The 13823-nt window shown below is 55.6% G+C and overlaps 1 protein-coding gene across 1 annotated transcript; it reads right to left on the minus strand.

Moving 5' to 3' along the window:
* Positions 1-432: 432 nt before the first annotated feature.
* Positions 433-13707, minus strand: LOC104839091 (LON peptidase N-terminal domain and RING finger protein 3-like). Its single transcript, XM_010579212.1, has 10 exons — positions 13329-13707; positions 9390-9556; positions 6918-7053; positions 6126-6219; positions 4371-4485; positions 3604-3725; positions 3026-3184; positions 1950-2112; positions 1714-1860; positions 433-630 (listed from the first exon to the last, which is right to left on the minus strand). The coding sequence occupies exons 1-10, from the start codon at positions 13705-13707 to the stop codon at positions 433-435; spliced, it is 1680 nt and encodes a 559-aa protein (XP_010577514.1).
* Positions 13708-13823: the final 116 nt, after the last annotated feature.

Genomic DNA, 13823 nt, shown 5'->3' on the forward strand with positions numbered 1-13823 from the left:
CCTGAAAATCTGCTGCACAGAGCAGGACCATCTACCAAAAACCCTACGGTTGTCCTTCAAAAAGGGAAGAGGTGATCCTGGCACTCGGTCCTCTGCCCAAAGGAGAGTCCTCCTTAGCACTGAAGCAGCTCAGCAAGTGACTTTGCTTCCCGAGACACAACCCAGCTTTCCATCCCGGTCCGATGGCACGGCACGGCCGTATCACCGAGCAGCTCCCGGAGGTGGTGTGGACGGTGCAGTGTCGCTGCCGGTGCGGCACCGGCCCCACCGTGCCGGTCAGAGGGTGCCCAGCTCATCGCTGAGGTCGCTTTCGGGAAGTAGAGGCGGGGGGGGGGGGCTCAAACCACACACAAACCCATGAAGCAACACATAAGAGAAACCCAAAGGGGTGAAGGTCTCCCCTGCAGAGAGTGCAGGGGCCGGGGGGGGTGCTCAGACGCGGCCCCGGGGGCTGCGTTCGGGCAGGGGGTGCCTGGCGGGGGGCTGCTGCAGCAGGGCGGCGAGGATGCGCTGCAGCTGCGTGAGGCGGGCACGCAGCGAGGTGGTGGAGAAGAGGTTCAGCTGGTAGGACGGGTCAAGGGGCAGGATGGAGATGAGCCACCAGCACCACGTCGGGCCGTCTGCCGAAGCCTGGAGGGGAGAGAAGGAGAGATTTCTCCGTGTCGGGAACTGCAAGGTGAACGCGTCGGCCTTTGGGCGGCATCGCTGATGGGAAGGAGTTGCTCTTGTCAGGATAGCAATGCCAGCTTTGGCTGAGGTATTCCTCTGAATGGCCCTGTTGTCTGTCCAGGCTCAAAATTGCTGGATAAACTAATTTAATTTCCAGACAAGCATTCCCCAGGGAGTCTCCAGACACAGATGTAACCGGGAAAAAGTCTATGCTAAAGAGACAAAGAAATATCTTGTGCGTTTCCTTGTTTAAGGCAATGCTTTTTGTAAGCGCAGCCAAATCCTGCATGGTCGGCGTCTTCTGGGGCATTTGCCTTCTCACCATTCAAAGAGGCGAGGTGCAGGCCAGGCAGGCACAACCGCTGGGCAGTGCTTTTGTAAACCGGCTTTTTTAAAACCTGAGCTAAAATAAGAGGCAAACGCTTGATTCAGCTGAAGGAGGACAAATTGTTTTGTAATTGTGAGCACAGTGTTGATGCAACTGCTGGCCGGGACAGCCTTAGCCTGGGACAAGCCAGCAAGAGCATATTTGTTAAGATCTAGACAGGAAACACTTTCTTAAAGGAGTGAAAACTAAATTTTGGGATTTGGGTTTTTTTCTCCAGAATCTGAATTTGTCAGAGCAATCTAATAAGCAAACTGGATCCTGCCCTCTTAGCTCCTCTCCTCTGGCCAGCTATGGCTGTCTCAAAGGAACACAATGAGCAAGGAGACCACAGAGTTGCTGAGCTGTGGGGTTTGTTTCTTTGCCCATTTGTTGGTTTGTTTTTTCTTTGCCCAAGTGTTTTCAAATGCAGACGGTTCAGTTTCTTGGTTCTCATTTAGGAAAGGACTCCAGGAAAGCTTTTAAAACTCAGTGCTCAGTTTCCAACAACAGTTTAAAACCATAAAGAAACATTAAACAGTTTTAACAAGCAAGCCCTGCCATCTCTCTGAGTGAGAGATGCTGTAGCTGGTAACGGGAGTGAAAACCAGGGTTTGTTTGCTCATCTTGGGGGTGAGCCACCCTCCCTATTTAGAGCATCTCTTCCCTCGGGGCATTACCTGGATGTCCTCTTCCTTCTCCGGCAGCGGTCCATGCTGCATGAAAATGTGCCTGGAGGCAAGGTCTCCGTGCTCGCAGAACCGCTGAGCCAAGCGGTAGGTGCTTTCGTGCAGGCACTGCAGCTCCTGCAGCTCCTCCCCGGCCACCTGCGTGGAGGGAAGAGGAACACAGAAGGTGTCCGTGGGGAGGCTCTGTCCCACGGCAGCGGGGACTTTTGCCCCGACCCTGCCCTCACCTTCTTGTCCTCCAGGTACTCGATGTCGGCGGTGTTGTAGCCGTCCCTGTGTCCACGGCTCAGCACCCGGAACCGCCGCCTGCCGATTGTGTCCACCAAGGACCTCCCGTCCGGCAGCAGCTCGATCTGCCGGATCTCCAGCATGCAGCCGTAGTCAGCAAAACTGGAGAGAGCCAGGGAGAGAAAAGAGGGGCTGAGCTGGGATGCTGGTGGTGGGAGAGCTGCCTCTCCCGAAGGCACCACCTCCAAGGAGGAAAAGGCCCAGGAACAAGCTGGCTGGGAGTGGGCAAATTTAGAGATTCATTCAACACTGTTGAGTTATCACTTGCTGTAAGAGGGGAGGGAATAGCGAGCACCCTGTCCATACTCCCCTGGATTTGCCTTACACCAAAATGATTTGGGTCCTCATACTGCCCTGATGTCTAGTGGTCCTGAAGACACCATCCACTGCAGAGACATCCTCCCAAAGCCCAGAAAATGTTATTTATCTTATTTCACTTGAACAGGACTGGAGCACAGGGAGGATATGTCATGTAAATACAGGTATTTAACAAAGTACTTGGGCTAGGAGCCTGGAGACTGAGCCCACCCGAGATCTGGAAGTGCCACCAGGAATATAAAGATGGCCACACTGCACCAAACAAAAGCCCATTTAGCCCAGTATCCTCTGCAGCTTGTTAAGGACAGAGTTTGAGAAATACAGCGATTTTAAAGTGCTCACTAAGAGGAGCTGAAGGACATGGCCAGGGAACCATGCAGCTCAGAGACATCCTGAGCCAGAAGCTGTTCCCAGACCATCGTATTTAACTGCCACTGCTGGCTCTGCCCAGCTCCAGCGCTGGCCCCGTTCCCTGCCTGGCTGGTGGCAATGCCAGGAGGCAGCAAGATCCCGTTTCACTCTGCTGTGTGGAGAACGCATCACCTCCCTGCTGATTTTATCTGCGGGGTGCGGTGGGATAGGAAATTGCACCTGGTTCCTCCTCTCCAAACTACTTGGGATTTTAGACATTTGGGGCTGGGGCAGAGAGGGGCAAATCAGCCGGGGCAGAGGGAAGCCACCTTGCCCAGGAGCTTACCTTTTCCCATTCTCATATATACACATGCCAAACCTCCTCGTGCCGGTCTCCTGGCACCGCCGGATCATGAGGCGGTAGCGAGGCTCGAAGACGTGCAGCGGGCAGGCGATGCCTGGGAAGGACATCGTGCATACGAAGATGGGGATGTTCTTGGTCAGGCTGAGGGACAGGAGGAGAGACCACTATGAAACCTCCCAGAGCAAATCCCATCCCAAGGGCTCTGCATCAGCTTGTGCCATGACCACTTCTCAAACCAGACCTGTCCTTTACTCCAGGAAGCGATGCTCCAGTGCAGAGCAACACCAGAGCTTCCACTTGGCTCACCAAAAGCCCAAGGACAGACTCTGCCCACAAACCAGCTCCTTGAAGACATGCTCCCTCATCCCCAGGTGCCCCACGGGACACGTCTGCACCCACCCGGCATTGCTGTAACGTGGCCCTAGAAGTGGGACAGACATCACTTGAGCAGAACCAAGCCAGAGCAACAGTGTGTGGTGTGGACGGCCCCCTCGGAGCCCCTCCTGGCCCCCATGCACACACACACACACGTGCACACGCCAGAGCAGGTCCCTGCTTACTTGGAGAGCTCTGCCATCTCAGCCCGGTGCAGCTCCCGGCGCTCGGCCAGCTGTGCGGGGAAGGTGGCCAGCATGATGTCCTGCAGCAGCACGGTGGGGCTGTAGCTTCCAGCCTTCAGGTACTAAAAGAAATTACACCCAGAAGTAGGTTGGAGAAGAGCGGGGGGGGGAGCACTGAGGTCCTGCCGGGCTTGTATCATGCTCACTTTTACTGGAGCTGAGGGTAATTTTAGATCAGAGAAAGTCAGGGATAAAACCGATCAGGGGATGTTGAGCCATCTAGCAGGACGGGATGTCAGCTCCACCGAGACCTCCAGACGCAGCTCAGACCCAGGGCCCATCCAGTGCAGCGTCCTGTCTCTGACAGTGATGCAGTCCTTGTATGACAACCTAATTTCCCTGATGGTCTCATCCGAATCCCTTTTCATTAAAGATTAAATCAAATCTCCAGGCTAGCAGGTTTTCCATCCATTTCCATTTTTAAAAGCAATTAGCATTCACTCCTTTCTTTCTCTCTCTCTCTCTCCCTTGCAGTCCTGTTTACAATCTCACTAAATCGCTGTGGCATCTTGTGGAAATTAATCTTTTGGTCTTAATTATCAACTGTCTGGTCATTCCCATGTGAGTGGAGCTGACACCGCCGTGCCAGGGAGCTGCTAACGTAAGAGCATCGCACCTTCCCACCCCAGCCCTGGGCAGGCTGCTGGCAGCCGGAGCCGGTGCCCAGCTCTCCCTCGAGCTCCATCCCACAGGACACATGTCCTCACCTCTCTCAGGCTCTGTTTGCAGAGAGGGCAGTTGGGCCGATGGTCCAGGCAGCGTTCGAGGCACTCTTTGCAGAAGGTATGCCCGCACGGCGTCGTCACCGGCTCGAAGAACATCCTGCAAAGAGACCAAAGTCAATGGACCACAGAGAGCAACATGGGGGAAGGAGCACAGGTAAGCCCAGCAGAGAGAGACTTCGCAGAGCATCTGTTCGCAGGGCTGGGTGCCCTCAAAGCTGTCATTCCCCAGGCCTGGCTCAGCACCCTGCTTTGGAAACCCTGGCTGGTCTCAGCTCCACAGTGCAAGGGTCCCACAAAGCACTCAGGGTCCTGCAGAGGCCCAGGCTGGTGGGCAAAGCCGTGGGTGCAGCTTCTGGCTATCCACAGCCTTGTACCTGCATCTTCCTTGAATCACCTTGCTAAGAGCAAGAGATTTTGCTTCCAGCAGGAACAAGACATTTCCCATGTCCTCTCCTACCATTTCAAGGGAAATCTGCTGCCTTCACCAGTCTTTTGCACTGAAGACAGCGATGCTGCAGAGATGCGATGTCACGGAAAACTATTCACACTGTGTTTTCCAAGCCCTGGCAGCCCATGGCTATGAAACTCACCTTTACTAAAGCTGCATTGGCTAAGTTTTGCTCATAACTCCTGTTAATTAAATGGAAATTTCCTAACTGACTTATTCCTTTAATTAGAAGTCTGGGCTCAGACTTTTGGACTTGCACAATGATGTAAGATGAGAACTGTCCCAGGCCTGAGCACTGCTCCCCAGCCTTGTGGGGTCCCCAAGGACCCCATCAGTACACACAGGGCACCCCTTGGTCCTGGCAGGGCTGCGGCTCCCCAGACACCCACAGTGGTGTGTAGCCCAAAAGGCAGCGATGGGAAAGCGCCTCCTTCTCCCCTGCTCCAAGAGCAGAGCCAGCAGCAAGCACTCGGGTTGCTCACAGGAGGCTCCAGAATCAGAAATGAAATGAAGGACTCAGGAAAGTCCTGCTCAGCACCGAGCCCCGACTCCTCCTGTGCATTATGCTTCCCTTCTCTCAGAAGAGACCTAAATTCACCTCATCTGGACCAGATACAGCCTTGAGCTCTCCCTCCCCTGTGTCATTCCCCTGTGCCATGCCCAGACCTGGAAAAAGTCGCCACACAGGAGACCTTGACCATCTTGCAAGTTCAAGCGGTGCAACACCCAGCCCTCTGCCAGCAGCCACTTGCACAACTGCTTGAGGTCCTAGGACACACCAGAAATAACAGCCTGGTTTCAGCATGCCCTGTGGCAGCACCCAGCCCTTCTCCAGCCACCGACTCAGGAGACGGACACAGCCTCTACCCTGTCTCCTTTTCCACCTCCAGCAGGCACAGAGCTCGGAAATGCTCCCCTCTGGGTTTGCAATATCCCCATCACGGACGGTATTTCCCTGGGGCAACACCTTCCTGTTCCAGCCTGCAGCTACAAAGGGCAACCACCGCTTTCAGTCTCTGACCCCGCTGAACATCCCCACCTTCACACGTACGTCCCAAGCGATACAAACCTAACGATGGTGAGCCCTGAGACAGGGCGATCTGAGCTCTTACAGCCTGGCAGGGCAAAGCACGCCTCTGTCTTCCCCTCTTATCTCTCCCAAAACCTGCGTTTCAGCAGTATTGGGCACTGAGTTTGCTATTAAGATGTGAAGAAAGATCCACACCAGGAAAGAAAACCCAGCAGGTGCTAATTCTTCATCCTGAAAGCTCTGCCATCGGAGAACTTACCGTATGCAGAGGGAACACTCCAAGTCAGATATGCTCAGCAGCTCCCCGAGGCACAGCTGGGTACACTTTGCTGCTGCTGTTTCCTCTTCGTTATCTAGTGGCAAAAGAGAAGGAAAGAGAAGACGACCCCCAATTTAAATAGTGAAAATGCGACATAAACCCCTCTATTGACCCATCTGTGTTCATCCATAGCTTTTACATCAGCAGGTCTCATGGTACTTGGTAAGGAAGGTGGTATCTCCCTAATTCCTTCTGCAGGCAGGGAAACTGAGGCACTGGGAGGTGAAGTGACCTAAGAAGCTCCCAGATGGAGGTCTCTGGAGACCTGCCAGGAGTCATCATCACCGCTTTATGCAAACCCAGGTACGAGGCAGCCATCTGGCTGGACGCTGATGGCAAGTTAATGCCAATGGAGGTGCCGCTTCCCCCAACACATGGCACGCCATGCCCCTTGCAAGGGAATTTAATCTAAATCTAAACCCATCTAAACACCTGGGAACCAAAGGAAGCCTCTCCCTGACTCCACACAGGGAACAAGTGATGTCTGGCTTTACCAAGAACTTTTCACCAAGCTAGACCCAAAAGTTTGGTGTAAGTTCACCAGCTCAACACAGGAAGATCGGATCCTCCTCGCGTGCATGAGAAGCGGCGAATGTGCTGGCCAGAGCTGCCCCATCGTGTGCCCCTGGGATGTCTGGCACACAGCGCAAACACTAAGTTTTCAGCGCCAAAATGGATTTTAAACAAGCATTTTGCATGAGATGACGTTTCGGTACCTTTGATGACACTCACCTACCAACCACTGGCCCTGTCTCTCTGCTGAAGTCTGTGGTTCTCGCCGTCGCCCCGGCTCGGAAAGGGTGGCTGTCCCCTGGCCGTGCTCAGACCCAGCGTCCCCTCTGCCATCCACCGGCTCTCCCTCCTGATCCTAGGCACAGCAAAGACAAAATCAAGCCCAAAACCTCTTCTCCCTTCGAATGCACAGCCCCATCTGTCCCACCGAGCCCAATGGCACCGGGAGGCTTTCTGGTGTGTTGCTGTTTATTAACATCTTGCATCTGCGGGACAGCAGGAGCGTGGCCTTCAGACATTCCTGTTCATCTCACGGTTACATGGGTTTACTCTGTCCAGATGTACCACCTGGTACTCGGGTGTATCTGAGCCCATTTTTTCTGATTTCCCCCTCTCTCCAAACCTGCCAAATTAGTCTTTAGAAGGCAAAGAGCAAAAGATCAGCCTTCCTTAATAGCTGCTAATGGTCTGAATTGTTCTCAAATGTGGGGTTTGGATGAAAAAAAACATTAAAACTGACTTTTTTTTCTTTTTTCTGCATGTGGTGCAACTTGGGTGTTTTAAACACAATAAGAGCCTAAAATCTTACCAGAAGTATTGCAGAATAAAACTGGGAGAGGAATGGAGACAGAAAGAGCCTCCTCTGTTTCCCCAGGCCCCACAACATCAGCTCCGACAGTGTCTTTGCTCTCCCACCCTCCACTACCTGCAGCTTCTCATCCCAGCACACATGGCTACGGTACTGCACAGCCTCCCCTTATCACCTCTCCTTTCCCATCATTGCAAAACCCCAATTTGGGATTTCCCAGAGGGACATTAAGTCCCATCGCAGACTCAGATTGTTGCAGGCCCTCTTACCTGAGCTTGTGCAGAAGACGACGGGAGCGCAGGGCTCCCTCCATCAACCTGGGGACCAGTTGAGCCCCGGTGAGCATCACCCTGGCGTGCAGCAGCCGTGCGTGGCTGAGGAGCATCCTTTTGCATGAGGATCTGCAAGTAGAAAGTGGGGCTCGGGGGGTGCTGGGAGAAGGAAGCAGGGAGGTGGGTGGGCTGCCAGGCTCCCTCTTTCCCCAGAGCAGCCTCCTGTTCGCTGCAGGGCACATCGGGGTTACTTGTTTCAGCACTGGCTGAGCTCTCTGTCAAACAAATGCCTTAGCACGAAAGGAAGAAAGCAGCATGAGGCAGCAAACAAAACAGTGTATTTTAAGGGCTGGGAGCCATGTTCTCCATCACCCATAAAGAACAGGAAGGGAGTGAGATGTGGGAGGTACAAGGTCATTCCCCATTCCCCTGCCCTTTCCCTCCTGGAGGGCAAGTGTCCACTCATGGCATGAAGTCCCCTCCCTGCTGGAGGCCCCACTGGTGACAGTGATTTTGGTACACGGGTGGGTGCTGGCCTGAAATCATCTGCAGAAAAGACACCGGCTCTTCAGTGGCAGCTTTTGCCTGGCTGCTTTGCCTTGGGTAACTACTGATGCTGCCTCAAAGCCCACTTCATGCCATGTCAGCATCTAAACCCTGCAAAGCCTGAGACCTGAAGATACGGACTGAGGAAGGGGAGTTCTCTTTACGGGTGAATCTGCATCAGAGGGATGGGAAGGCTCCTGGACCAGGACATGACTTCCCTTGATCCCACTGCTGGCCAGAGCAGCACAACCGTGATAGATTAGAGTCCTTCAGAGGACAAAGGCATCTCCTTGTGTGATGCAAGGGCACAGGACCCTGCCACAGTACAGCCCACGTACCTTCTCCATCTCTCTCCGAGCAGGGTGGAAATGGGGACTGAGTGTCAGGCAGTGTTCCCACGCCAGCAGGGCTTCAGCTCTCTGTCCCATCTCCAGAAGCACCTTCCCTTTCCTGAAAAAGCCCTGCAGAGCAGAAAAACCTGTGGTGACTATGAGACAGTGACCAGCTGAGCACGTGCCCCTTCAGCTCCCATTTGAGCCTCAAGGGAATCTCCCTCCAGCCTCCTGCCTGCTCCCACCCCCGGCCAAAGCACCCAGATATGTTGCTGCTCCCGTGCTCAGACTTGTCTAAAAAAGACAGGTCCACCCGCCAGATACCCATAAAACAGGACTCTCCCAAAATGCAGCAGTTGCAAAAGCCAAGCAAACAAACCCTACAGAGACCTAGAGGAGTCAAGGGCTTCTGCCTTTGAAGCCACAAAACTATTGCAAAGGAGCACTTCACAAATCAGCAAGCGAGCTCCCAGGGCTGATTTCTCCAAGGGCAGCTCAGCCTTTGGCCAACACTTTCCCAAGCCCCCAGCTGCAATCCTGCACACCAGCACGGCTACGTGCCCTCACCGCCTGCACGCCAGCAAGGACAGATGCAGCGCCAGACTCTCCCATTAGTGCAACGCAGCGCTTGCAGCCTGCATTTGCAACTTAATGGGTCTGACAAGTGTACTGCTGAGCAGGATGAATGCAATGGCTTGGAGAATTCAAGGAAAGGGGGAAACTGCTCCCATACAGTAAGATTTGGCTCGAAGCACAGCCAGTCGATGGGGCCTCCGCTCACCTCGTGCTGTCCAGGCTCAGCCGTGCACACAGCATCCAGGTCCTCCAGTGCCTGCGCGTGCTGCCCCAGCGCCGCAAATGCCTCTGCCCGGCACAGCCGCAGGGAGCTGGAATCTGGGGCTGGAAAGAGAAATATCGTCACTCATGTGATGAGTCTGTGGTGATGCAGTGGGGCTGGACGAGGCCAGGGAGATGCCACCGTGGTGGGACAGCCTCTGCGCCGCTGCCTTGCGCTGAGCGCAGTCAGCTCAGGCGCTCCAATGATGGGAAAGGAGGTGTGATAAGGGGAGTGTAATGCACAGGAATCGCTGGCCTCGTAAGTCTCTGCAAGCAAGTTATTCCCGCTGAATATCTAGTTTTAAACTCTTGGAGGCTCTTCCCTTTGTTTTTCCCCATCTCCCCCGAACGCCCTCAGCCAAGGGGCCCCACCACTGCCTTGGGACTCAGCCATGCTGGGATCTGGGCTCTCATCCATCCTTCTGGGACGCAGCAAAACGGCTGTACTATACACGTAGTCCTTACAGGGGCTGTTGTCATGGGAGGGTCCACAATGTGATTCACCCAGCAGAGCCACAATAACACATTACCGAACAAGCCTGCAGCTACAGAGACCTGAGTTCCCAAAACACCAGGGAGCCTCCTGGACCCACCTGGCTGCCAGGGCAGAGGAGAAACCAGGGGGGTGCAAGGATCTGCCCCCAACATGTGACTCGGGGTTTCCAAGTATGAGAAAAGGCTGAGATTTCCCAAAATGGAGGAAGAGAACTGAGCATCCAGCTCCTTGTCAGCGAGATGTCACTGATGTGATCTCAGCAGTGGGGGGGACACAGCTCCCAAGCGTCACAGTGCTGGGCACCCCACACACTCCTGCCTGCTCCTAAATAACAGGCAGTGAGACCCTCTTCTCTTCTGCCTCAAGGAAACCCCATAAAGACCTTCCTTCCTACCAGCACTGCCAGCAGGGCAATTGGGGTGGGGGATGTCAGGGAGTACGAGCAAGCAGCACCTCAAAAGCCCACACTCATGGAGTAACCAGGTGTGGTAATGTTTGTGGGTTTGAACTGCAGAGATTCCCAGACCCACCCCGTTATATCACAGCGTGCCGTGGAGGTGACCTACATCCAGTGCTGTGCTGGCTTTCCAGCTAAGGCAACAGGCCTGCGTCCCCCGCAGTGCTGAGCATCACCCAATGGCTGCTGAGGGCTGGGGTCAGGGTCCCACTGCTCCCCAGCCCCTCTGGGGACACCTCCGGTGTCACGCAGGTCCCCGCTGGCTCCCGGCTCCCCGTGGGACAATGGTAGGTCCAGTACAGGTAGCACGTGTGGTGGCCCTGCAGGATGCTAGCTCTGAGGCTAACCTTGCATCATAAATTAGGCACCATTTGCAGCCACTGGTGCTGCATTTACAGCGGCAAAGCAGCGCGGGCAACATCACCTTGCTGAAGGGCCAGCAGCTCCCTCCGGGGCGAGCCAGGTCCAGGGTCCCGGCTGGCAGCCGATCAGTGATCATCAGGAGACATCATTGCTGCTGATGTCCCCCGTCCTCCCAACCCCGGCAGCCTTTCCTCCTGCCCCCGTTCAAACACGGCGCTGATGCAGCTCTGCCAGCAAACTGCAGGTCCGGACTAGCAGCCCCATGACAGCAGGGCACGGGAAGCCAGCATCTGCCCGCACCCCTGCCTGCCTCCGCTGTCACCGTGCCCAGTGCCCACCGATCTGCCCAGGCACCCGCCACATCTTATCACGGAGGAGGAAGCTTTGCCGTGGCTATTGCCTCCTTGTCCCCCTTTCCCAGCGCGGAGCACAGGGAGACCTTGCTCTCTACCTGGTGCCACCATGACCCGGAGAGCAGCAGAGCGCCCAGCCGCTCCTGTACCAAGGCTGCACTGGCCACGCTGAGCTATGCAGCAGGGCAACGTGTGAGCCCTCAGAGCTTATTTTCATTTATAGTGTTAGCCAGGACCTTAGGGCTCAAGTCAGGAAGCATGGGAACCTGCTGCTCAGTACCCCATTCCACAAGTACACGTCCAGAGACGAAATATTCCAGCCCCTAACGACAGGTAGGAATGAACAAATGGGTACAAAGTCTAGAGGCTTATTTTCCATGTGGGCAAACCCATCCAAACATTTGCACAGCCCAGCAATAAAGCAACTGATTTGGCAAAAGAAAGATGTGTAAAATGGGGCTATGAATTCTGCATTTCTCTTCTGCTGCAGCTATTTTTGATCTATGATATCATTAGACATTAGGGACGTAAGCCAGCTGGCGGCTCCGGCAGCTGATGAGTGACTGATAGCGCTCCCCAGCCTCCCGGCTCCAGGCATGTAGGGAGGCCTCCTGTGTTACGCGTAACAGTGCATTTATTTTGTTCACTTAGAAAAACAGAAGATAAAAAGTTGACAATTTATTTTCTCCCAAGCAAAGCAAGCTGTTCTGCAGGCTGGGCTGAGCAGGGCACTGCAAACTGGCCCGCAGTGCGATGTTGAACCACACCAAAAAAAAAAACATTCTCATGGGTCGAACATTTATCAGTGGTTATGTTTGAAAGCAAAGGGGAGCCCGTAAGAAGTTGTGCAGCCTGAAAACAGTCTGCAGGAGTTGGAAAACACGTCCCGAAAGCACCACCCACGTGGGCTGAGCCTGAGCCGCACCAGCAAGTGCAGGTTGACGGGAGCTGCGGCTGTGATTGTAATTTCCTCGTTGCCCTAAGCCGGACTTCCCCTGTCCTTCGGGGAATAGAGCGTGCAGGGAAAACCAAGGACAAAGCTTGCAATATTTCCTCTTTATACTCACAGAGGCTTTTTCAAAAGAGATATATAACTGTACAGCCCAATCAGACAAAAGCCTGCCGATAAGGAAAATAGTACTAGAGAACCACGCACGTGCGTTTGCGCTGAAGGACGGGCGCGCAGGGTACGAGACAGACGCCTCGGGAGGTTGCATAAAGGGACCTGCTTTCTGCTGCCAACACCAGGATCGGCCAGCCTGCTCGGCCCTTTGGTTCCAGGCATACCCCGAACCTCTGGCACTTGTCTCGCAGCGGGCGATGAATAAGTGTCTGCGCCGCGGGAGGAGAGCTGACTGCTGTCATAGAAACGCCATTGGAAAAGGGCCTCCACCGCCCCAACCCCCTGCTCCAGACGCATTGTATAACCCCTTTTATTTAAGCATTACTCTCCAAGAAATCCACTTACAGCCACACATTAAAGCAGATCAACCCCCGCCCCGGGCCCGATCCTGACCCTGCAGGCAAACGTCTCGCCAGAGCCGGTTGCAGAAGGGGACCGAGGGCTGCCCTGCACCACGGGGCTGGCACAGGACCTCGGCCAAGGCTGTGTCCTCGCCAGGCTCTGGGGGTGAGGACGTGTCTGTCCCGGACTGGAAAAGTCCCAACCACTTTACATAATGGCCAGCCCCCCGGGCAGAGCTCTTTCTCTGACCCTGAAATATCGCCGGGTGGCAAGACGCAAGAAGCCGTTTGCTGCTCTTTCCAGCCGCTTTCTAACTCCAGAAGCGTGGGGCCGATGGGACGCAAGCTGTGTGCCCTGTCCTGCCCATGGCCCTGGCAGCTGGGACATGCAGCGGGGCTTGCCCGGCCACCCGGGCAAGAGACATGGGACATGGGAGAAACACCCAGCAGCTGGATGCTCCCTTCTCATCCCCACCAGCCCTGCCTTTCCAACACTTCCAGCTTCCCAGGTCTCCCAGCTCCGGACCGTGCAGGCTCAGAGGGCACCGCGGTGCTGGGACAAAGCGACCCACGTTGGTACCCGCCTGCTCCAACAGTACAGCCTGCGCATCCTCCTCTCAGCCGTAGAGCTGGCCCCTCGCACCCAGCACCCACACGCCCCCCAACCCACCCTGCCAGCCCCTGGGGGCCGGTGATGCTTACCCAACTCGAGCCCTTTTTGGGCCATCCTCAGCGCTTCCCGCGCGTCCCCACGGCTGAGGCGGTGCCGGACGCGTGTCGCCAGCCAGGCCAGCCGGCTTTCCCGCTCCACGCATTTCTCCAGGAGGCCGCAGAGCACCACGTTGCACCTCGCCGCCCCGACGCCCAGCAGTTTCAGCCTCTCCTGGCACAGGGGGCAGCGGGAGGGCACGGCCCCCCCGAGACACGGCTTGCAGAAAGAGTGACCGCAGGACACGGTCACCGGCTCCCAAAGGAGGAGGAGGCAGGATGGGCAACGCAGCATGTCCAAGGGGACGAGGGGTTGCCGGACCGGGCTCCCCCCCCGGGGTGGGGAGGACGGGTTGGGGGGGTCGCGGCTCATGGCAGCAGTTACAGCCGAGGAGAGGGAGCTGCCCCTAGGGCCGGCGGTGCCCCTGCACCCCGGTGGCCGCCGGCTCCCCGCGCACTGTCCCGCTCCGCCCGGCTCAGCCCATCCTC

This window comes from Haliaeetus leucocephalus, unplaced genomic scaffold, assembly GCF_000737465.1.
Source record: "Haliaeetus leucocephalus isolate CR32 unplaced genomic scaffold, Haliaeetus_leucocephalus-4.0 Scaffold656, whole genome shotgun sequence".
Classification (NCBI taxonomy): domain Eukaryota; kingdom Metazoa; phylum Chordata; class Aves; order Accipitriformes; family Accipitridae; genus Haliaeetus; species Haliaeetus leucocephalus.

Coding starts and splice junctions, on each gene's coding strand:
- LOC104839091 (XM_010579212.1), bottom strand. CDS start 13,707: ATGAGCCGCGACCCCCCCAACCCGTCCTCCCCACCCCGGGGGGGGAGC. Junction 6,220..6,917: donor ACAGGGCCAGTGGTTGGTAG/GTGAGTGTCATC, acceptor TTTTGCCACTAG/ATAACGAAGAGGAAACAGCA. Junction 2,113..3,025: donor ATATATGAGAATGGGAAAAG/GTAAGCTCCTGG, acceptor GGCTCTCTCCAG/TTTTGCTGACTACGGCTGCA.